Raw genomic sequence first — 24,395 nt, 5'->3', positions numbered from 1 at the left:
AAGTTTCAGTTTAACATGTTTTAAAATCAGTCAAGTATATATGTTAGGGTAGTTTTTAAAAATTGTAATACAACAGCAGTAGTAACTACCTTTATTCTTAAATTGACAAAAGCATTTAACACATAGTTTACAGTATAAACAAATTAAGTGCTATACATTTTGCTTATAAAATGACTTAAAATATTTCAAGCATTATATAATTCCATTTTTACAAAAAGTAAATTTCCAAATAAAGCTTTGGTTATTTGGTAGAACTGATTATGTACTGTCAAATCCATTTTCCAAAAGTTGTGCAAGGAAAAAAGCTTCATTCACTAACAGGTATTTCTGTACAAAGCTTTTTACTATTTAGTAAGGGGGGGAAATAGTATAATAATAACTTTTAATTTCCAAGTCTAGATCATTTATATGTGGCCAGAATACCATCACTTTTAAAAAGCAAAAATTACGCAGAATGTCACCTTTTACTTTATTCTTAGGAAGGTATTCCATTTAAAAAATAGATTAGATCTGTAAGACTATTAACTTCCATAATTACCAAAAATGCTTTCTAGAAGCATTAATATATTCCACGAGTAGTAAATCATTTCTAATTTCCCTTAGGAAGGTAATATCTACTAGCACTAGTGCTGAGAATCAAAGTTTATATAATATCTAAAAAAACTTAGCCCAAAACTTAGTATTTTTACAGATTCTACAATCTGTGGATTACCTTCATTCATAAGAAAAGTAATAAAAATGCTAACTTAAATAATAAAATATCAGTTCAACCAAATTAACAATCACAAAACTATCGACATTGTTTTTTTACCATTTTCCAGTCTACTGAGCAATATTTACTTAAAAATATGATTAGGAACTTAAATATATCCTTTTAAATTTACAGTTTATGCTGAACTGTACACTGATGTTTCTTCTATGATTTTTGAAAGTCCTACTTACATAACTATTTAATTCCAAAATGGAAAAATGAAATTAACTGGAGACTTAAAAATATATTCTTTCATGGAAATAATTTTTAAATATTTTAAAGTTCTACCTTTAATTATTTGAATTTAGCTTTTTAAAAATAAACTTTTCATTTCAATTATTGTTTAATACTTCAAAACTAGTTTAAACAAACAAAACCAAGGAGAACTGGTAAAACATTCCTTACTTTACATACAATGCCTCAAGTGCCACATAGAGTGATGTATTGCAGAAAAGAATTATAATGGTTTAGCAGGTTACAGAGCAAACCTAAAAGTTTATACTATACTAGACAATGCCTCCCTTCTGGTGTTTATTTTCTTTTAATTTTATCTTGGCTGTTTATTATCCTTCTAATATAACTACTGCGTGACATATATCAGATGTCCAAGAGTTACAATTATATTTATACCTCATTAAACGGCTTTGTAACATTTGAGAACATCCAACCAATCTTTTTCATTAGATACAAAATAACCTACATTTTTTTCTCACAAAATGCTTACTTTCCTGAGCTATATTAAACACCTTATAACAGGTATATGTATAACTGAAGACCCTAAAATGTCAAGTTTACATTTAAAAAAAAAATGCATAGACAACACAACATTTTGTAAAATCTATTAGTACTCACTTATTGGATATTATAATATATTGGTTTTGTTCCTTCAGACTGTAAAATATTCAATCTTTATAACAGGTTTCAGATTTGAACCAAATTAAAAAAAAAATCTGTAATCTGACTAAAGAAACAAAGTTTTCCGACCAAAAATGATTCATGGGTCTTCCAATAAACAGTCCTTATATACTCAATACAGATATTAAATTTCTGTTCCACAAAATAGAATTATATCAGAGCTACAGGAAATAAACTTTTAATATAATACAATATGCTTAAAGTTAAGGTGCTATTATTCATCATTCCTTACATCACTTAGTCTTTACCATGTGGGCATCATGTCTGGAAACCACACCCTACCAAGATGCTTGGACACTTCCCAATGAATCTGCTCCAAGCTATACGTTTGGTCAGGAATTAATACTTCTTCCATAATGGATAACTGAGACAGGCGGCCACCACACATCTTCACAAACTCAACAAAGGCACTACATGAGACTTCACATTCCCCTAGTCCAATAGCTGACAAATTTTTGCAACGTTCTGCAATTTGAATTAACTCTTCATCAAGAGGCCGTAATCCATTAGCACACACTACTAGTTCAACTAGTCTAGGGCATGTCATTCCCACACGGCCAAGCACATCTTTGCTTACTGATCTCCCAAAATAAAGATGGGTGGCAGGTATTTCATACCGAAAGAATGGATCAAATTCCTCTTCATATAAAAAAAAATACATCACTAAGTTCACTTTGGGTGAATGTCTGATGAAAGCATCCCAGCTGCTCTTCTGAATAGTATGGAAGTGTGTCTGTCCAGGATTCTCACTGACTACATCAATGCGCAAATGTTCTAATCGAACGTGTTTTTCAGAAGATAAAGCCAGCAGCAATTCATCACTTAACAAGTGGTAATTCAGGGCCAGTTCACGTAAGCCATGACATTGATCAGCCACACAAAGGATACCTTGGAAGAAAAAAAGACCTAATTATTTACAAATTTCTGCACAAGGTCATCTGTTCAAAAATTTAATCAAATACATGTCCCACAATAAAATCTTACCATATTTCCTTTACACAAAGCTATAGAATTTAAAATTTAGTTATATGATTGAACTAGCAGAAGGTAAGTTACCAGTATTTAAATATTACTAATTTTGTCCATAATAAAATGAGCCCAAATTAAATATGACACCTTAGAAAGAAATGAAGCTCACTTATCAATTCAGAAAAATTAATAAATAATTATGTCATTTAAAAATATACAAAGACTAAGCAAGGTTTATCCATATTTTTCTAAGGAACTGTTTACTAGCACTAAACTTATAGGTTAGGCAAGAAAAATTATATGATCATTGCAACAGAAGCCAAAGGGCATTTTTTGAAATACAAAACCGTAATAAATCTTAATTAAAATGAAAATAAGGTAGAAACCATACGAAATATGATTTATGTAAATAAAACATTTGAAATGAAATATTAAAAAAGTAAAGAGATTTTCATCAAATGAACAGAGTTTAGCTGCTAAATAGTATACATAATAAGTATGTCACATTTCTAAGAAAAAAATACCAAGATAAATGAGTCAAAAGGTAATTACCAACTCACATTAGTGGAAATATACATTATGACTTTGAAAGCTCTAACATACCCACAAAGCAGTTCCTTAAATTAAGGTTCCAATGCGTAGGGCACTATGCTTCAAAACTGCTCCAAAACCCTAGCAGCAGATGATTTACCAAAGGCTAATACCCGATCTCCAAAGTGGCCGAGTAAGACACACACTATATGCTGGTATACTACTTGATAAGTGACCCATTCAAACCATTTCCTTTGTGTGTTCAGAAACAAGAATAGGAACAACAAAACTCACATCATATTATGTACTATCTATTGTAAAACAATGATATGTCAGGTACTAGATATGTTATCCTACAAATACTCAAAAAAGTCTAGAAAGGTAAGTATCCTATTTTGATGTTGAGGCAGCTAACTTCAAAGAGCACAACTGGAATTCAAACACAGTAGTTACTGCTTAAGGAGTGACAATACTAAAATCACCAATAAGCCAAAAACTTTTTTAAAAAATGTTTTATTGATTTTTTACAGAGAGGAAGGGAGAGGGATAGAGAGTTAGAAACATCGATGGGAGAGAAACATCGATGAGCTGCCTCCTGCACACCTCCCACTGGGGATGTGCCTGCAACCAAGGTACATGTCCTTGACTGGAATCGAACCTGGGACCCTTCAGTCCGCAGGCCAACGATCCATCCACTGAGCCAAACTGGTCAGGGCAAGCCAAAAACTTTTTAAGAGTAGGAGGAGAAATACAGGCAACAGAATCAGTGAAGAGATAAACGGAATGGCCAGTTTAAGAGAGTCACCAGAAGAGGGAGTACAAGATATCTGTGCTTTAATGTTCAATCACTGCCAAGTTTCTGTGTCCACAAGGTTTGTACATACTATAAAATAAACTCTGACCACCCAAGGTAACCTGCACACATTTTCATTCTTTGCAATCTCATAAACCTAATATAAAAAGAAAAACACATGGGAAATGGTAACCTAAGATGCAAATACAGTGGGGCCTTGACTTACAAGTGTCCTGATCCTGACTAAAGAGATTTTTTGAGATACGAGCTGTCTCTCAGCCGATTTTTTACTTTGAGTTGCAAGCTCAAAAAAAACTGGGTTACGAGCCAGCTTCAGATACCCCACCGCTAGTTGGCGCAGCGAACGTCACAGTGATTTGACATACGAGTAATTTGAGTTATGAGCTCTGTCACGGAACAAATTAAACTCGTAAGTGAAGGCCCCACTGTAAAAGAAACTTGGAGATACCATGTAATAACTACTAAAACAGTATGGCCGACATTAATTCTCAAAGTAGTCCCTAAGATTCCATGTCCTAATCCCTGGAACTTGTGAATGTGATTAAGATACCACTCCCATGATTATGTTATACTAGTGGCCTGGTGCACAAAATTCATGCACATTAAAAGGGAATTAAAGGAAATATTTTAATATTGCTATTTGCCCTTTCTCTATAATAGAAGTGTCAGAGATGAAAGAAAATTAGTAAATTGTATATGAAAATCTCCCTCCTGTCAGAATCAAGTTCCTGCCTCAAAATCACATGAGACCCAAACCCGGCTGGCCCCACCCCCACTGGGCGAGACCCAGACCAGGTCGACCCCACCCGCCTCAAGCCCCGCCAGGTGGGGGACACAGCCTCAGGTCCCCCATCAAGCCCTGCTGGGCCAGGGATGAAGCTTCCTGCTGATTGCACGTAACAACCATTTGCATATTAGCCCTTTACTATTAAGACTAGAGGCCCGGTGCACAAAAATTTGTGCACTCGGGCTGGGGGGGGGGGGGGTCCCCCAGCCCGGCCTGTGCGCTCTCGAAGTCTGGGACACCTCGGGAGATAATGACCTGCTGGCTTAGGCCTGCTCCCAGGTGGCAGAGGGCAGGCCCAATCCCTAAGTGCAGCCCCTGGTCAGGCTCAGAGCAGGGCCGATTGGGGAGTTGTGGCGCCGCCCCATCATGCACAGAGCAGGGCGGATCGGGAGGTTGCAATGCCACCCTCAGTCACGCTCAGGGTAGGGCCAATTGGGGGGTTGGGGCACCGCCCCCTGTCACACTCAAGGCAGGGTCGATGGGGAGGTTGCAGCGCCACCCCCTGTCACGCACAGAGCAGGGCCCATCAGGGGGTTGGGGTGCTGTCCCCTGTCACGCACAGAGCAGGGCTGATCAGGGGGTTGAGGAGCTCCCCCCTGTCACTCACAGAGTAGGGCCGATAGGGGAGTTGGGGCACCGCCCCCTGTAACACACAGAGCAGGGTGGATCAGGGGGGTGGGGCGCTGCACCCTGTCACACTCAGGGCAGGGCCAATGGGGAGGTTATGGCTCTACCCTGTCATACACAGAGCAAGGCCCGTGGAGGGGGGTTGGGGCGCCACCCTCTATCACCCACAGAGCAGGGCCGATCAGGGGGTTGGGGCACCGCCACTGTCACACTCGGGGCAGGGCCGATGGAGAGGTTATGGCTCTACCCTGTCACACACAGAGCAGGGCCCGTGGTGGGGGGGGCGTTGGGGTGCCGCACCCTGTCACACACAGAGCAGGGTCGATCAGGGGGTTGGTGGGCTGCACCCTGTCAAACACAGAGCTGCAGGGCAATCAGGGGATTGGGGAGCTCCCCCCTATCAGGCACAGAGCAGGGCAGATAGGGAGGTTGTGGCCCCGCCCCCTGTCACACACAGAGCCGCAGGGCGATCAGGGGGTTTGGGCGCTGCCCCCTGTCAAGCTGATCCCGGTGCCGGGAGGCCTCGCTGCTCCGCTGATCCCAGTGCTGGGAGGCATATTACCCTTTTACTATATAGAATAGAGGCCTGGTGCACAGGTGGGAGCCGGCTGGTTTGCCCTGAAGGGTGTCCTGGATCAGGGTGGGGGTCCCCACTGGGGTGCCTGGCCAGTCTGGGTGAGGGGCTGAGGGCTGTTTTCCGAAAGCGAGTGACTGAAGCTTCCAACCGCTCCTTGTTTTCTTTTTTTTTTTTTAATTCTGGGCCAGCTTTAGCTCTGAGGCCTCGCCACTGAAAACATCGATACAATGTTGCTAAAGCCCGGCTGACTGAAAGCCGGTTTCTGGGCTTTTGTTTATTTTCTTATTTGCAACATAGTAGATAGTTGCTTAGAGTTGCAACTGAGAGGCCGGAAAGTGAGGCGGGGAACATTGGAGTCCGTAGTCACTGAAGCAAGCAAGCCTCGTGTTTGCTTCCAGCTGCCTGGCTGCCGGCCGCCATCTTGGCTGACAGTTAATTTGCATATACTCACTGATTAGCCAATGAAAAGGGTAGCGGTCGTACGCTAATTACCATGTTTCTCTTTTATTAGTGTAGATAGCATAGTTGGCTTTAAAACAAGATTATTCAGGTAGTCCTAATGTAATTGCATGACCCCTTTAAAAATCCAGTGAAGAAAGGAAGTGAACGGTATTTCCTGTGTGAACACCCAGACATGAAAGAAAACACAAGCATTCTAAGAACTGTCAGAAGTTCAACACAGATTATCCAAGTAAGAGATTATTTTAAAGGTTGAAGCCCAACAGACAGGCAAGGACAATATCATATAGGATCTTGCCAGCCTCAGAAAGGAGTTTGGATCTTATTTAAAGAACAGTAAGAAGTTTCTAAATAAACTGGAGGAAAAAAACCATCAGATTTATATCTTAGAAAGATTACTCTGGTTGTAGCATGGAAATCAGATTAGAGAAGAGCAAGGCTGCAAGTCAGGAAATCAATTAAGAAGGTATAGCCCAAAGATTGTGGGGCCTAGACTAGAGCAGTAAGAGTGGACATAAGAAAGGTACGGTGTCTTAGTTAGTTTGGGTTATTTAACAGAAGTGAGTGGCTTAAAAAATAAATATCTATTTCTTACAGTTCTTGAGACTAGAAGTCCAAGATCATGGTGCCAGCATGATCAGGTTTGGGTGAGGGCCAGAACTCCCCCCCGCTTGTAGATGGCCACTTCTCACTGTGTTTTCACATGGTGGAAAGAGATCGTCTCTCTTATAAGGGTACTAATTTTATTGATGAGGCCTCAACTCTCATGACCTGTTTATCTACCAACCCACCTCCAAATACATTGGGGATTAGGGTTTCAACACATGATTGGGGTTAAGGGAGAGGGAACATGACAAATATTTATTCTATGGCATCATAGAGATTCAAAGCATACTTCAGGGATACCAGACCTCAGTGGAAGGAATGTACAAAGTAAGAGTAGGAGGAATCAAGGATGTCTATCAGGTCCCTGACAACCAGTTGGATGATGCCATTCAATGAGATGGTAAAAAGGGAAAAGCAAATTTGGACAGGGGGGAAAAAGGAAGTTCATTGTTTGAAGTGCCTGTGAGACATTGTAGAGGCACTGGGCCATCACAACTCAATACACAGCTCTAGAGTTTCAGAGACACCAAAAGTAGGAGGTATTAACATATAGAATGTAACTGAAGCCATAGGCGATGAGAACAGAGCCCTGAGTTTACACAGTAAAACAAAAAAGGACCCATATAGAAGACAGTGAAACATCAAAGTTTAAGGAATGAAAAGAAAACATAGAAACAATCCGAGAACAAAGAGGAAAATCAGGAGTATGATATCAAAGAGGCAAAAAACAGGTGTCAAGTGGTCCCTAGAGGCCCAGTAATAGACAATTATAAGGACTACTAGAGGCCCGGTGCACGAAATTGGTGCACTGGGGGGGGGGGGGGGTGGTGGTCCCCCTCAGCCCAGCCTGCACCCTCTCCAATCTGGGACCCTCGGGGGATGTCCAACTGCCGGTGTAAACCCGATCCCTGTGGACATCCCTCTCACAATCTGGGACTGCTGGCTCCCAACCACTTCTGCCTGCCAGCCTGATCACCCCCTAACCACTCCCCTGCCAGCCCGTTTGATGCCTAACTGCTCCCCTGCCAGCCTGGTCGCCCCCAACTGCCCTCCCCTGCAGGCCTGGTGGCCCCTAACTGTCCTCCCCTGCCAGCCTGGTCGCCCCTAACTGCCCTCCCCTGCTGGCCTGATCGCCCACAACTGCCCTCTCCTGCTGGCCATCTTGTGGCTGTGGGCACCACCATCTTTGAGGGCATGGCAGTCAATGAGCATATTCCCTCCTTATTGGCTGTGGGCACCACCATCTTTGAGGGCTGGGCAGTCAATTAGCATATTCCCTCCTTATTGGCTGTGGGCACCGCCATCTTTGAGGGCAAGACCGTCAATTAGCATATTCCCTCCTTATTGGCTGTGGGGCCACCATTTTTGCGACAGTGTGAGGGTCAATTAGCATATTCCCTTTTTATTACATAGGATATGAAATGGGAAAAAAGTTTGATAAGATGTTCAGTGAAGAAAGCAAAATAGAAAATAGCCTGTAATTTCAACTTAGAGAAACTGCCCAAATGTGCAAAACATGGGTAGAAAGAAAATATACAAACATGTTAAATTTTGAATTAAAATCCTTTATAGTTATACTCTTAAATTAAAAACGGTTATAGCCCTGGCCAGGTGCCTCAGTTGGTTAAAGTGTCATCCCGTACACCAAAAGGTTGCAGGTTAGATTTCTGGTCAGGACACATACCTAGGTTGCAGGTTTGATCCCTCGTCCAATTGTGTATGGAAGGTAACCGGTTGATATTTCTGACATTGATGTCTTTCTCTCTCTCCCTTCCTCTCTCTAAAATCAGTAAAAGCATACATATCTTTGGGAGAGGATTTTTAAAAAGTATTACAAGTGCTCCATCTCATTCCTAAACAACTAGTCCAAAAGTCATTAGGTCACATTAAGCAAGCTTATACCATACTATCAGAACTGATGTGTATATTTAATAAAAATAAACATGGGATGTATTGGGATAAAGAGAATACTGAGCTCACTCTCACAGAGAAACCAGAGACCCAAAGGCTCCCACACAGTGCTACGAGTTACATTCAGAGTACTATAAAAACGATAGGGCAGCTAAAGCAGAGAGGAGGAGGAAACAGGAATAAAATTAAAACAGCTGAACTGAATTCTGAAATCTGAGCTGGAGTTATCTAGAATCTAGATGAAGTGGGGGAAAACAGGTATTCCACAAGGTACAGGGTTCTGATGACACACAGGTATAAAGAACTGTAGTTTTCATAGGGCTCAAGTAAAAGCTGCATGTGAGGGAGCAGCAAACATAATTAAAGAGATAGGTGGAGATCAGGATACAAAGGGCCTTGTACACGATGAAGCTTTGAATTATGAACCTTACTCTCAGAGCAATCTATACAGTAGATAGTAAAATGTGACCAAGGTTACATAAGAAGTAACTGCCAAAGCCCATTCTTTTTCATTTAGATTATCATATTTTGTGATAATCTAGAAGTGGCAGAAGTTCAAAAAATATAGTCATCTTTTGGTATCCCCTGGTGATTGGTTCCAGGACTAACACACAATACCATACCACTCCTCCTTTCCCCCCTGCAGAAACCAAAATCCACGATGCTCTAGTCCAGTGGTTCTCAACCTGTGGGTCGCAACCCCTTTGGGGGTCGAATGACCCTTTCACAGGGATCGCCTAAGACCATCAGAAAACACATATATAATTACATATTGTTTTTGTGATTAATCACTATGCTTTAATTATGTTCAATTTGTAACAATGAAATTGGGGGTCACTACAACATGAGGAACTGTATTAAAGGGTCTCGGCATTAGAAAGGTTGAGAACCACTGCTCTAGTCCCTTATATAAAATGTGTAATATTTGCTCATAACCTATGCACATCCTCCCATATACTCTAAATCACCTCTACATTACTTATAATACTTAATACAATCTAAATGCTATGTAAATAGTTATTATCCTGCATTGTTTAGGGAATAATGACAAAAAGGAGTCTGTATATGTTCAGTACAGACACAGTACACATCAGCAACAACATAACCTTTTTATTTTTCCTGAATATTTTCAATCCACAGTTGGTTGAATCCATGTATGCAGAATCCATGGACATGGAGGGCCCACTGTATTGCAAGAAATCTAGCCATTCCCATCACCAATATCCTCTGTGTGGGAGATAGGGGAGAATGAACAAATCATCTCCATCCAAGAGAGACTCATTTTCTTGGGGGAAAAGCCAGGCTTTAGTTATGGCAAGAAAGTGGGAAGTATTCTGTAAAGAGTTCAAGAATTTAACACTGTTCCTTAAAAATAATAGGTTTCCCAAATAAAAACCAAAGGATTGGGAGGAAAGTCAACAGTGGGAGGTTGAGTCAGGAGTGAAGCATCAGAGAGTAGTATAAAATACGGGCTTATAGTAACTTTACAATACAAGCCATTTGGAATTTAAATGAAATAAAACTGAATAAGGTAGAATACTTAAATTCTATATGAGAAGCGTAGAGAGTTTATAATGCTATTATTCCTCCATTTGAAGTGGCCTTTGGCTCCAAACTTCAACTTAGGAAAAGCAAAATATCTTGCAAAATATAAGGCAACAACTTCAGCACAACTCCTGTCCTCCACACAGTGAGAAGAAATCCAATTATGAGATTACACACACTCAAAACCTACCCTGTTAGCTCAAATACAATAAGAGAAAGTTCTATTTTACCTAAAGGGGCACTCTTGGCCTTTCATTTTTTAAATTTATCCATTTTGTTTTTAACACAGGTTGGACACAAATTGCCGAATAAGATTAGAAAATAATTTGGAAGTGTCAATGCTACAAAATTTGATTCATGACATTAAGAACACTTATGTAGCCCTAGCTGGTTTGGCTCAGTAGACAGAGCATCGGCCTACGGACTGAAGAGTCCCAGGTTTGATTCCGGTCAAGGGCACATGCCTGGGTTGCAGGCTTGATCCCAGTGTGGGGCATGCAGGAGGCAGCGGATCAATGATTCTCTCTCATCATTGATGTTTCTCTCTCCCTCTCCCTCTCTCTCTTAAATCAATAAAAACATATATATATATATATATATATATATATATATATATATATCTATAGATATATATATTTTTTTAAAAGAACACTTTTGTAAAATAGATGAAATAATCACATTAATCCACCTTCAAGATTAGTAATCATAGTTTTTCTTAATTTGATAAAAATATCAGTACATTTAAAATGTTATCTGGCAAAAACAAAACATACCTGCTGGGGACACGTGAGGACAGCTGCTCATTTTTAGCAGCTTGAGCGTATCACTGTTGTTGGCCACCAGTACTTTGAGGGATGGATCATCTACTGGGGTATCATCTATCTTAAGCGAGGATAAGGATTTGGAGTTTACAAACACTACTGTCAGTGCAGAGATAAAGTGAGACTGGAAAGCAAAAAAAAAAAAAAAAGAACATTGTTTCAATTCTACAAATGCGAATTGAGGGAGTTGTCATAATACACATATGGTTCATTTGAACCTTAATGATATTATTTCATAACTATCTTAGGGATAGCATCCCCTTCACTCTGTTGAAGCACCTTTTTACCTTTGGGAGAAAAAAAAAGACTTCAAGCCTCAGGATGACTGTTTATATCACAATTATTGGTAAGGAAAAACAGGAATTCTGGAATTCAGGTTGATAATACCTCTCAGACATTTCACATCACCTTATCTGAAACCCTACTCTCGTGTTTTATAACAATTAAATTGCATTATTTTTTGGTTTGATAGTAATGACCGTTAAAACAGTAATAACTATTAGCAAAATCACTAAAAATTAAAATAACAATCAACTCACAACCTAGGAAAGACTCATTTGGAATATGAAAGCTTATATAAAATTTGATTATAAAATAATAAAAATCATACCTAAATAAAATTTCAAATTTAAGATGCCTTTAAATATGTTAAATTATCTATAACTTTTGTAAAGATAAGGCCTGGTGTACGAAAATTCATGCACTGGCGGAGGGTCCCTCAGCCCGGCCTGCTGCCTCTCACCCTCTGGGAGCCCTCAGGGGATGTCTTACTCTGCAGAAGGCGACCAGGCCAATCAGGGGAAGGCACCGCCCCCATTACCCCACCACTGCTGCCACTGCCAGTCGCCGCAGGTGCCTGTCCTTGGCCCTCGCAGCTGCCGCAGCTTTGTCCGGAAGGACGTCTGGCTGTCCAGTCTAATTAGCATATTATGCTTTTATTATTATAGATTAGAGGCCTGGTGCACAAAATTCGTGCATGGGGAGTGGGGGGCCCCCTCAGCCCAGCCTGCAGCCTCTCCAATCCGGGACCCCTCGGGGGATGTCCGACTGCCGGTTTAGGCCTGATCCCACAGGCAGTTGGACATCCTTCTCGCAATCCGGGACCTCTGGCTCCTGACCACTCACCTGCCTGCCTGCCTGATCACTCCTAACCACTCTGCCTGCCTGATCACCCCTAACCCCTCTGCCTGATGCCCCTAACTGCTCTCCCCTGCCGGCCTGATCACCCTAACCCCTCTACCTGACTGCCTGATCGCCCCTAATCGCATCTGCCTGCCTGCCTGATGCCCCTATCTGCTCCCCTGCCGGCCTGATTGCCCGTAACCACTCTGCCTGCCAGCCTGATCAACCCTAACCGCCTATGCCTGCCGGCCTGATGCCCCTAACCACTCTCCTCTGTGGCCTGATCATGCCTAACCACTCTCCCCTGCCGGCCTGATCGCCCCTAATCACTCTGGCTGCCTCATTGCCCCTAACCACTGGCCTGCCTGCGTACCTGATAGCCCCTAACTGCTTGCTGGGGGGCGGGGCAAGCCCTGTGAGGGGCCGTCTGTCTACTTGATCACCCCTAACCGCTGGCCTGCCTACCTGATCGCTCCTAACCACTCTGTCTGCCTAATCACCCCTAACTGCTTGCTGGGGGGCGAGGCCAGCCCTGCGAGGGGCTGACTGCCTACCTGATCACCCCAACTGCTGGTCTGCCTGCCTGATTGCCCCTAACCACTTGTTGGGAGCGGGGCCAGCCCAGTGAGGGGCCGTGGTGGTTCTGGTCTCTGGTCGATCCGCTTATGTGGCTGGCCTTTTATTATATAGGATACTAAGTTATCAGCTGGATACAGAATCTAACCTAAAGGAACCACTGTAGGGATACAGGAATTCAAGCATCGTCAAGGCTTGGTGGCTCAGTCAGTTGGAGCATCATCCCATACACCAAAAGGTTGTGGGTTTGATTCCCAGTCAGGGCACATACTAGTTTGTGGATTCAATCCCAGTTGGGGTGAGTACAGGAGGCAACTAATCAATGTTTCTCTCTTTCTCTCCCTCTCTCTCTCAAAGTCAATAAAAACATAGCCTTGGATGATGATTTCTAAAAAAAGGTTTAAAACAAAAGCATGGTCAAAGTATATAAGTTTGAATAAAAATTAAGAAGCCATAACCAGTGGATAAAGAATCCAGGAGGGGAAAGAGAGGGCAATACTTGGTCAAACATTTCTCCACAGAGCCAATCTGACCTTCCTTTTAGCTTTATAAATTTACTTCAGTAGTAAACTGGGAAGAGGGCAGGCTAATAGCCAGAAAGTACAACTGACCCTTGAACAAGATGGGTTTGAACTGTGTAGGGCCACTTATATGTGGATTTTTTTTTAATTGAAAAATCTCAAATTTTGTGTAAGTGGATCCACGCAGCTTAAACTGGGGTTGTTCATGGATCAATTATATTCGACCCACAGCTGGAAATCCCAACATGTTGACAGCCAGATTTTAGAATGCTCAGGAGTGGGTCCTCCCAACCCTATGTTGTTCAAGGCTCAAATGGACAATGAAACACTATCTCCTTAGTCACATTCCTTTTTTGTACTATAATTAAATAACTGTTTACTATTTAATTTTGATTAACTATTTTACTATTTAAATGCTAATATTTTCCTATCAAACTCAATTATATCTCATACAACCACATTTCTTCATTGGTATACTCATAACTGCATCACTGCCTTCATTTTCCCATTTCCCTCAGATTTAGCTTTGATCAAATAGACTTCTTTCATGTTCTCTTTGGTTCTCACAAGATTTCCAAATTATAGCAACACTTTACTTCAATCTCTACAGAAGTCCTAATAGGAAAAGAAAAAAAGGAAAACAGTACAAGCATCCGAGGCCCATCTATATATAATAAAAGCCTAAGCCACTTTTTACAGCGGAATGACCGGTCACTATAGTGCTCACTGACCACCAGGGGGCAGACGCCCAACGCAGGAGCTGCCCCCTCGTAGTCAGTGCGCTCCCACAGGGGGAGCACTACTCAGCCTGAAGCCGGGCTCACTGTTGGTGAGCATAGCAGCAATGGTGGGAGCCTCTCCCGCTTCCACAGCAGGGCTAAGAAGCAGTGAGCAGAGCGGTAAGGAGCGAGCAAGAGGGTGGGGTAAGGAGCGAGGGGTCCCGGACTGTGAGAGGGATGTCCAACTGCCGGCTTAGTCCCGATCCCGATATGTCTCTTATCTAATATGCTTTTTTCTCAGTTTTAGTCTCTTTTAAAATTTCCTATAGAATCTAAATTCATTCACTCTTCAACCTTACTCATAAAAAAAGGAAAAGTTTTTTTTTAAATTCTATTAACATTCTACATAGCAACTGATTTTCTATTATACTACTACTTTTCTTACATTCCCAATGTCAGTATAAGAAATGGATAGGGTTTCAATGATTTCTCAGTAACAGCTAATAAAAGAAAACCAGCAAGATACCTTTGGTAAATCCATAAAACTTGGCCGAGCAGTTGAAATAAGTCCAAGTGTTTTTAAAGAGCAATTCACAAGTTGTGATAATATATCACAAGCTGCTTCAGCTGATTCTTTGCTGCTGTCCACCTTAGAAGAGAAAACACCATTTACCCATCAGTATATTTACTCTGTGCATTTCTTAACTTTACAAAAGCAAAAAATAGTTATTAGTTTATTGCATCATAATTTAAAGAATTTATATTCTTTTGATCACCCACCCTCACATAAATATGAATATATATCAACCTAACTGTTCACCAGAAAGTTTTCTTTAACTAAAATCTGTAAATTAATCCAAGCTGTACTGACACTAACTTTGCTTAAGAATACATCTTTACAGTACCAGACGATGTTTATAAGCAAGCATACCTGCTTTCAGTACTGACACTGTCCATTTTTCTTTGATTTTTAATTTCACCAATCTGCTCCAAATGTCCAAAAAGGCATACCTATACGTCTCTTTTTCTTTTCTTCTTTTTTTAAAAAAATATATTTTTATTGATTTCAGAGAGGAAAGGAGAGGGAGAGAGAGATAGGAACATCAATGATGAGAGAGAATCATTGATCGGCTGCCTCCTGCACGCCTCCTACTGGGGATCGAGCCTGCAACCCAGGCATGTGCCCTTGACGAGAATCACACCTGGGACCCTTCAGTCTGCAGGCCAATACTCTATCCAATGAGCCAAACCAGCTAGGGCTACGTCTCTTTTTCTAATATACTTGTTTCTCAGTTTTACTTTGTCTCTTTTAGGACTTTTCTGAGTCACCCTGAGAAATTATAAGGGCAACTGTCAAAACTTAACTTTCATTATGAAAAGATATATAATTAATGTTGAAAGACCTTGGCTTTGAGTTTATTTATTCCAAACTGACTATATAACCTTGCATAAAATTTATCTTTGAAAAATAATTATGTATTTGGTAATGGGTACAATCATACATATAAGTACATTATGTATAATACCCATGTTACAAGACACAAGAAACTGAAGTATTTACTCAGAAGGTTCAAATAAATCACAACTGGGGATTCACTGTCCATGATATTACTGAAAAAATGAATGCAAAGTGAAATTAGGGACTCCAACCAGTCAAGCATGAAAATGTGAAACTAAGTAGCTGCTTCTACACACTCTTCTGCATAGATATATCTAGGTAGAAGGGTAACATGGCCAAAAAACTCAAGAGCTTTTTTTTTTTTTTTTTTTTCCAAAAAGGAAGTTGCTCCTTGGGCTAAAAAGAATAGTTTAAAGTATTGTGTTTACTTTAATTACAGATTGATGTACATTACCTTAACCCCAAAATGTTCTGAGGACCTGGTTGTACAACTGTCGTACTGATTTATGTTAAAGTTTCAGAGCCTTTTATAATATCCTTTGGCTAAGTTTCTCTACACCAGTGGTTCTCAAAGTGTGGTCCCTGGACAGCAGCATCAATATCCCCTGGAAAGTTGTTAGAAATGTTAATTCTCATGGTCAATCCAGACCACTGGAATCAGAAACCCTGAAGGTGGGAGCCAGCAATCTTTATTGCAACAAGCACTGGTGGTTCTGATTGCCCCTAAAGTTGGAGAACCCCTGTTCTACACTAACAACGGACCGAAGTTAGTAATGAATTAAATACAAATTTTATCAGGGGAGGTCAGAAAAATCCTGTGATGTGGCTCTTTTTGCAAATCAGAAATTATTTCCTCAGCAAAATAAACAAAATAAAAATGTTTAAACTTATAGGACAAGTGACTTTGTGAGGATTATACAAGTTGGATGCAGCTGAATTAACACAGGGCTGTAAAAGATTAACACTGATCCAGCCAAATCAATGGATGGACTTGATCTTTTGACCTATGTGAGTAACATATTATACTAATTTCTTTTTTTTTTTTCTTTTTTTTTTTTTACAGAATTTACCATTAGAACATTCTTAGACAACTCAAAGATGAATGAAGAAACCAAAGGGAAGGCTCTTGAGTTTTCTAAACCAGGAAGCGGGGGAGAGACAACACATGAGAAGTTTCCAGCTTTTTGTTTGTTTGATCCTCCTACCTTCTCCCACGCTTTCCCCCAATTAGGGTTGCCAGATAACATACAGGACATCCAATGAATAAGTATGAAGTATGTTCTAAATAATGCAAGGGACATATTTATACTAAAAATTATCTGTTGATCATCTGAACTCAAATTTAACTAGGCATCCTCTATTTTTATTTGCTAAGTCTAACAATCCTACCCTCAGAGGCCTATGAGCCTTTATGCATTTTTCTAGGAAGGAGGCCATTATACACCCAACCATTCCCAACACCAGGTCTCTCCTCATTCTTGGACACATAATGGGTGAATATGCTGGTCATCTCCATCGAAGGAATAACATTCTTGGGAGCAGATAAGACTTTAGTTTTGGTAAGGAACTCTGGGTAAGAATCACTGTTTTATCTAGGTTTAACTTGACCTGTTTAATAACTGCTACATATAATTAAATCAGGTATTCAGGCGTCACTTTTCAACAATTACCAGTGTTACTCATTTAGTACATAAGCATACCCATATTCCATTATTCATCCCCCAAACAAAACATTACTAACATCTGACCTTATACAAACCACCGTGATTCCTTAAATTATTCTAGACATCTCAAAAAGCCGCCCCACTCCGTTTATCTCATCACTGCATGATTTCAGTATGTCCCTTCTAGCAATGAAAGAACCAAACAGTTCTTTTGGCATTCTTCTGTGTACCTTTTCTATACCTCTCTAAAATATAGTCTTTAAATCAGCGGTTCTCAACCTGTGGGTCGCAACCCCTTTGGGGGTCGAACGACCCTTTCACAGGGGTCGCCTAAGACCATCGGAAAACACATATATAATTACATACTGTTTTTGTGATTAATCACTATGCTTTAATTATGTTCAATTTGTAACAATGAAATTGGGGATCACCACAACATGAGAAACTATATTAAAGGGTCACGGCATTAGGAAGGTTGAGAACCACTGCTTTAAATCTTTTACATAAAAGCTCTGTATCTCCTTTTTCTTTGAAGACCCCATATCATAAATCCATCAATAAGCAAACTCAGTCCCTACTAGGTAGGAACAAGAATTAAGTGTTAGTTATAATCTCCACATCTAAAAAATGTTATTGTATATTTGTTTTCCCTCAAATTGTCTGCAATAATGTGTTTGACAGCTTTGGTCAATGACTTATGCTTATTTAGTGGATGCTTTTGCTCTTTTAAGAAATTATTAATAATTATAATAAAATGGAGTAATTAAGCTCAAGTATAATTATTTGTTACAGCTTCTAAGGAACCTGATAATTCTAAATCTTTAAGCAGTTTCCCTAAAAAGCAATTTCAAAGACATGAGAAGATGAATTGATTTAAGACACAAAGGTCACTAAATATGCTTTTATTTTTTTAAAAGGATTTAAAGTATTACCTTGAAGCTGACATATTGCAGATGGTTTGAATGTCTTTTAATGATCTGTTTGATCAGCTCTGGATGTGTAGCTTTCAAGTAAGATGTAGCTGGCTGATTCAGTTCAAATTCAAAACACCTCCATAAGTCAGGCATGTGAAATACCTGGTTCCAGTTGCGGCAAACTTGTGAAGCATGAGCCCGATCAAGGAGAGGCAAATACTTAAATACTTGGAGAATAATGTCCTGAAGGAGATTACCCCAATCACAAGTCTGAGAATGCTCATTTATAGTCCTCTGTTTCTTTGATTTCTCTGTAGTATCTTCTTCTGATGAATTATGGTCACTATTGCTTCCTCCTCGTTTCATCCTATTCAGAAAAACGCATAATTTTTTTCATACTTAAACTTCTGAAGAAAGTAAATTCAAAATTCATTTTTCTATCACTGAGATGTGTATACATGTATTTGCAAAAACAAACATGCAGAAAGAACTAGGCCAGTAATTCCAAGAGTATCAAAACAAAATATAATGAAAACAAAAGTGGAGACCAACTATCATCTTACAAATTTTATACAGGTGCTTAAACATTTGTATTTATATTGTACTATTTTTTGAGGAAAGTTGATCACGATTTTGAAACAAAACCAAGAATTTATGTTTTAAAAGTTATAGTCAGCTGCCCTTGCTGATGTGGCTCTGATAGTTGGAGTGCATCCTGTACACCGAAAGGTGGCAGGTTCAATTCGGTGTCCAGGTATGCACAGGAGGAAACCGATCAATTTCTAGCTTTCTCTCTCCCTCTTTCACTCTAAAACCAATTTTTTAAAAAAAAGTTCTAGTCAACTAACTAAAAGAGAACCTGCAATGACACTTTACTGGTGTGGCTCTGGAACTAAGCTCCCTGGGTTTGAATCCTGGCTCTATGACTCACTGGTTATGTGGCCTTGAACAAGTTACTTGACCTCCCTGTGCTTGTTTGTAAAATGAAGATAACACATAGGGTTCTTGTGAGGAATTAAATAGTACTAGGGCTTTTGAAAGGAGACAGATGATTGTTAAACTCAGTTACAGCAAAGCAGTCCAGTACTAAAGACATCAAAGTACATGACACAAAATAGAAAAAATGATCCTATGTTTGTTTTAAAACAAAGTGTGTGTGTGAGAGTGCAAGAATACACATTTATGTATGAGAAACACACACTGGAAGTAGGTTCACCACATTAATATAGTAACTAACTATAATAGTGGGATTATATTAATAGAATATTGTATTATATTGGAATTTAATAGTGGTGGAATTACAGGTGAACTTTTTTTTGCCAATATGCTTCTCTATATTATACATATTTATTTTAATTTCAATAAATTACACTATAATCAGATAAAAAGATCTTGTTTTAATTTGGCTTTTTGTTGTTTTTGAAAAGTATTGCAGACTCTAAACTAAACGGGTCTTATTTACTTCAGAGCCTGCAATACTTTTGTCTTTAGACGGCAATTGTGGCATGATAATGGTTCAAATTTGGAGTCATTGTTTTTGAAAAGAATGACTGGCTCCAACTCTCTTCTTGGCACACTATTATAAAAGAATTTCCAATTCCTGTGTGGGATGAAGGATGTGCAAATACATGAATCTTAACCAAATATGTTTCCAGATTTTCTCTCTATCCAATAGCTAGCAACATTTGTGAAAAAGGAAGGGGGAATGCAGGGAAAGGGAAAGAAAGAGACCCCCTGGTCTTTATGGCATTAAAATCAGCCCAGGAGGTCTTAGCACATGTGCAATAAACTGCTTTTTTCCTCATTGCTCCTATTTCCAACTTTTCGAGTTAAGTGAATGATGTATAGCCTTTTGAGCAAAGGGCGGAGAAGGGAAAAAACAGAATGACAGAGGTGATGGCAAGAGGATAGCTGTGCCTTGGCTGGTTTTGCTCAGTGGATAGAGCATCGGCCTGCAGACTGCAGGGTCCCAGGTTCCATTCCGGTTAAGGGCACATGTCTGGGTTGCGGGCTTGATCCCCAGCAGGGGGCTTGCAGGAGGCCCATCAATGATTCTCTCTCATCATTGATGTTTCTATCTCTCTCTCTCTCTCTCCCCCTTCCTCTCTGAAATCAATAAAAACATATTTAAAAAAAAAGAGGATAGTTGTATGGATGCCTAAAACTTATGTGTGAATCTATGAATGCATATTTTAAAATGTGTTTAGAGAAAAGATAGTATAAACTACAATGTTACCTTTAATATTAAAAAATCTCTTCCAGTAATGATGTCCTACTAAAGGTTGAAATAACACTGTCATTATGACCCATTTTTCTGCTTTAACTTATCCTGAAGGCTTACTTTAATTTTAGCATATAAAATTTGGGTCAAAGAACAAAGAGTTTGCCACCCAGGGCTTGATTTCTCTTCTGGCTATCTAAAACTCTTTAGTATTTTGAGATACAGAGATTCAAAAAGAATGAAGCCATGTTTATAATTTCTACTCCCTATAATAGAATGCTGATCACCTATTTTTGGAGAAAAGTCTTCTAAAACCAGAACTGTTCAACTTAAAAATGAAATGATTCATCTTACTTTAGAGCAGCGGCTCTCAACCTGTGGGTCGCGACCCCTTTGGTGGTCGAACGACCCTTTCACAGGGGTCGCCTAAGACCATGCTGCATATCAGATATTTACATTACGATTCATAACAGTAGCAACATTACAGTTATGAGTACCAATGAAAATAATTTTATGGTTGGTTCACAACATGAGGAACTGTATTTAAAGGGCCAGAAGCTTGAGAACCACTGTTTTAGAATATATGGACACACAAACAAAAATAAAATGACAGTCTTACCCAAGCAAATATCTTTGTTAATACTTTGCTGTTCCTAACACATTCTTTTGTTTATTACAGTTCTGTTTTAAATAAAATATATTTCAATACCTTTCCAAGTTGAGGGGAGAAAAGTTGACATATTAAAAACAAGTATGCAACACTGAGGACTAGTATCTCTTCATCTAGATCAGGGGTCCTCAAACTACAGCCCACCGAAAACATTTATCCGGCCCGCCGGGTGTTTTTGCCGCCGCTGCCTGTCCTGCTTAGCAGCCAACTCGTCCCGGGCCGCAGTGCGCATGTGTGGAATGTCTGAGGGACAGTGAACTGGCCTGGCCCCCTGTTTAAAAAGTTTGAGGACCTCTGATCTAGATATTAAGACTAAATGACCACCAAAGTATATTTTAAGCATTTACTAGTTTATAACTAGCCAAAAAAATCTGTAATTTATCATATATGATTGTAATATGTCAGAATTATAGTACATTTAGTAACAGAAAAAACTCTAAGCCAAATGCCAATAAAAATGGTCTCTGCATCGTCCTCATTTATGCATGAAAATAACAGAACACAGTGGGCACCGAATAAAATTTTTAAGTATCAATTTTTTTCCAAGATGATCTCATTTATCAACGCAAAAATGTACATTGCTTTCCAAAGTATTTTATAAAATCTACTTACATATGAAGCTCTGCTATATCAAAAGTTAATTCAACCCAGCCAGTGTGGCTCAGTGGTTGCGTCAACCCATGAACCAGGATGTCAGGGTTCCACCCAGGGGTTGTGGGCTGGATCCCCAGTGGGGAGTGTGCAGGAGGCAGCACGTCAATGATTCTCTCTCATCACTGATGTTTCTCTCCCCTCCCTTCCTCTCTCTGAAATCCATACATACATATACATGTATTTTTAAAAGTTAATTCAAAGCACGCATTAGTCTTCGAAGAATTTACATCAATGAACTATTTCCTACTTTTCGTCAAAGTGAAACACCTCATATATTTATTTAAAGAGAAGGGCAGTCCTCGCTGGTTTGGCTCAGTGGATCGAGCGTTGGCCTGCGAACTGAAGGGTCCTGGGTTCGGTTCTGACCAAGGGCACATGCCCAGGTTACAGGCATGATCCCCAGAAGTGACGTGCAGGAGGGGAGCCGATCAATGATTCTCTCTCATCATTGATGTCTCTCTCTCTCTCTCTCCCCTCTCCCTTCCTCTCTGAAATCAATAAAAATATACTTAACAAAATAAAGAAAGAGAAGCGCAGAGATGGAAGCTGGACAATAAATGTCAGAGAGACTTTGTAGAGCACCAAAAACCAAGTCTCTTCAGGGCTCCGGCAGTTCAATTTCAAACTGCAACTTTTTCTGGCCCCAAATAATTGGGGCCTAATGCAACTTAGGCCACCAGAGCATTTGGTGGGGGACTGATATTCCCACCAAGGACCAAAAAGCAAACGAATGCGGGAAGACTGTGGACTAGCTGAGCAGCGCAGGGGGTTGCAGAGCGAGCAGTCACACCTCCTCCTCTGGGGGCGAGCAGCAGAGAACGCTCACCGGGTGCCCCTCGTCGCATCAGGCACTGCCAGTGCCCTGGGCTCCTGGTCGTTTTAGAAGCTCTTTTGCACTGAGCTCTAAACAGCTCCTTTTGGCATCACATTTCCTTCCCATTTACGCTCTCCCTTGACTAACATTAAAATGAACAGGCGCACTCTGGCCGGAATGCAAGCATAAGCCCGTGGAAAGGGATGAACTCTTAGAGCTGGCCGGCGGGGAAAGCGTAGTGATGGCATTCTGCCTAGTGGTCATCTGTAGATAACTGGGGGCGATGGCAATTTTAGAGCTATTTCAGGGATGGCAAAAAAATAAAATTAAATTAAAGATCAGGGCCATTCGACTGGGTATCATCAGCAACAAAACAATAGAAACCTCAGCTCTTGGCTCAGAGACGCAGGCCGACCATTTCACAGGCCGGGTCCCATCCCACCCGGCGGCCGCCCGCGGCCCGGAGCAGGGAGGCTGCCCGCGCTGCGCGAGTTGACCAAGTTTTCCACTTGGCCCCGCGGCCCGCCCGGCCCGGCCCCGCGCCACCTCCCCGGCCGGCCGCGCTGACATTCCTCCGGCGCCCCGCCCTGCACTGTGTGTTGACATCTCAAAGCCCCCGTTTCTCACGCTCCAAGCAGGGGCGCAGCCCACACCGGGAGGAGCCCGGCGGGGCGCGAGCGGCACGGTGCCCACCACCCGCCCGCGCCCCGCGAGAACGCCGGCGACGGCGCTGGAGGGCTCCTCGCCCCGCGCCCGGCTGACATGTTTTGAAGCAGGCGAGCGGGGAACCGCCCCCGAGCAGGCTCCAAGGTCCGGGCGCCCGCCGCGCCCCCGGCCCCGACCGGAGCGCCGAGGGGCGGATCGCGCGCGCCCGGCACCCCCCAGCCCCGCGCCGCCAGCCCGCCCGGCCGCCCACCCAGTCGGCAGAGCGCCCGGCCCCGCGATGGCCGCGGGCTCCGGCTCTGGCCCCGCCGTTACCTGCTGTCGCGGGCGGCTTCCTCCACGCACCACCCGGGGCTCCGGGGTCGGCGGCGGCTGGGTCCGCGGCTTTCACGTGCGACCCCCCTGGCCCCGCGCTTCCGGCTCCCGCCGACGCGGCCCCCCGCGCTCCGTCCGCATCCGAGGCGCTGGTCCCGCGACGGGCGCCAGTGCGGCTCCACCTCTGCGGCCCCGGCTGCCCAGCGAGAAGCCTTCCTTCTCGGTCCCGCGCCGCCCGCGTCCTCCTCCCGGGAGCCCTCGTCGCTCTGACAGATGCCCCTCTGCGAGCTGCGGCCGCCGCGTAGGTCCCGCGCCGCGGCCCAGACAGCGTCTCCAAAATGGCGCCGGGCTCGCGGGCGCGCGCTCTCCCCGGCGCGTCCACGCGCGAGGGCGGGAGTGGGCCGCTCCCACGCGCCGCCCGCACAGCGGGGCCTTCCGCCTCCTGGGTCCGTAGGGTGAGTCGGGGCGTTCCTCCTCCAGCTTTAGGGATCTTTCGATTTGAATCCGTAGTGGGAGGGCTGGAGCCCAAGAGAGAATGTGCGGGGGGAACTGGAAAGTTCAGGGAGCGGGGCAGAAGGACGCGAGGAGGGAGTGTCCGGAGCCCCGGGAGCCTTCAGTCGGGGCAGGGCCGGAGTAAACAGGGGCGCGGACCGCTGGCGCCGGGACACACCTCCGCGGGGGGCGGGGGGCGGGGCCTCCGCGGGGGCGGGGCCTCGGGCGGCCACGCCTGCGCCACGGACCCGGGAGGTAATACAGCCTCTAAACGTGTGCAAACCTGTGTACAGAAGGTGTTTTTATAAACAGCAAGGAAATATACCAGCAGGTGACAG

General features: G+C 42.2%; 2 protein-coding genes across 2 annotated transcripts in view; one reads left to right on the top strand and one right to left on the bottom strand.

The window, feature by feature from the left end:
• Nucleotides 1-18,594, top strand: part of CLN5 (CLN5 intracellular trafficking protein) — a 33,891-nt gene extending 15,297 nt beyond the window's left edge. The window contains exon 4 of the mRNA XM_070408917.1: nt 16,714-18,594. Coding sequence (XP_070265018.1) covers nt 16,714-16,913 — 200 coding nt within the window. The 3' untranslated portion in view covers nt 16,914-18,594. The remainder of the gene's footprint in view (nt 1-16,713) is intronic.
• Nucleotides 75-24,190, bottom strand: FBXL3 (F-box and leucine rich repeat protein 3). The gene is made up of 5 exons (XM_070408915.1): nt 23,566-24,190; nt 18,247-18,595; nt 14,778-14,900; nt 11,266-11,437; nt 75-2,554 (listed from the first exon to the last, which is right to left on the bottom strand). Exons 2-5 carry the CDS (start codon nt 18,592-18,594, stop codon nt 1,911-1,913), a joined length of 1,287 nt encoding a protein of 428 aa, XP_070265016.1. The 5' UTR covers nt 18,595; nt 23,566-24,190; the 3' UTR covers nt 75-1,910.
• Nucleotides 24,191-24,395: the final 205 nt, after the last annotated feature.

The sequence above is a fragment of the Myotis yumanensis genome, unplaced genomic scaffold, assembly GCF_028538775.1.
Source record: "Myotis yumanensis isolate MYYU_CA2020_CCGP unplaced genomic scaffold, mMyoYum1.0.hap1 SCAF_3, whole genome shotgun sequence".
In the NCBI taxonomy this organism is placed as follows: Eukaryota; Metazoa; Chordata; class Mammalia; order Chiroptera; family Vespertilionidae; genus Myotis; species Myotis yumanensis.
This window is presented reverse-complemented; position numbering and strand designations above follow the sequence as displayed.

Coding starts and splice junctions, on each gene's coding strand:
- FBXL3 (XM_070408915.1), bottom strand. CDS start 18,594: ATGAAACGAGGAGGAAGCAATAGTGACCATAATTCATCAGAAGAAGAT. Junction 14,901..18,246: donor TGCAATATGTCAGCTTCAAG/GTAATACTTTAA, acceptor TTCTCTTCTAAG/GTGGACAGCAGCAAAGAATC. Junction 11,438..14,777: donor GTTTTATGGATTTACCAAAG/GTATCTTGCTGG, acceptor TTTGCTTTCCAG/TCTCACTTTATCTCTGCACT.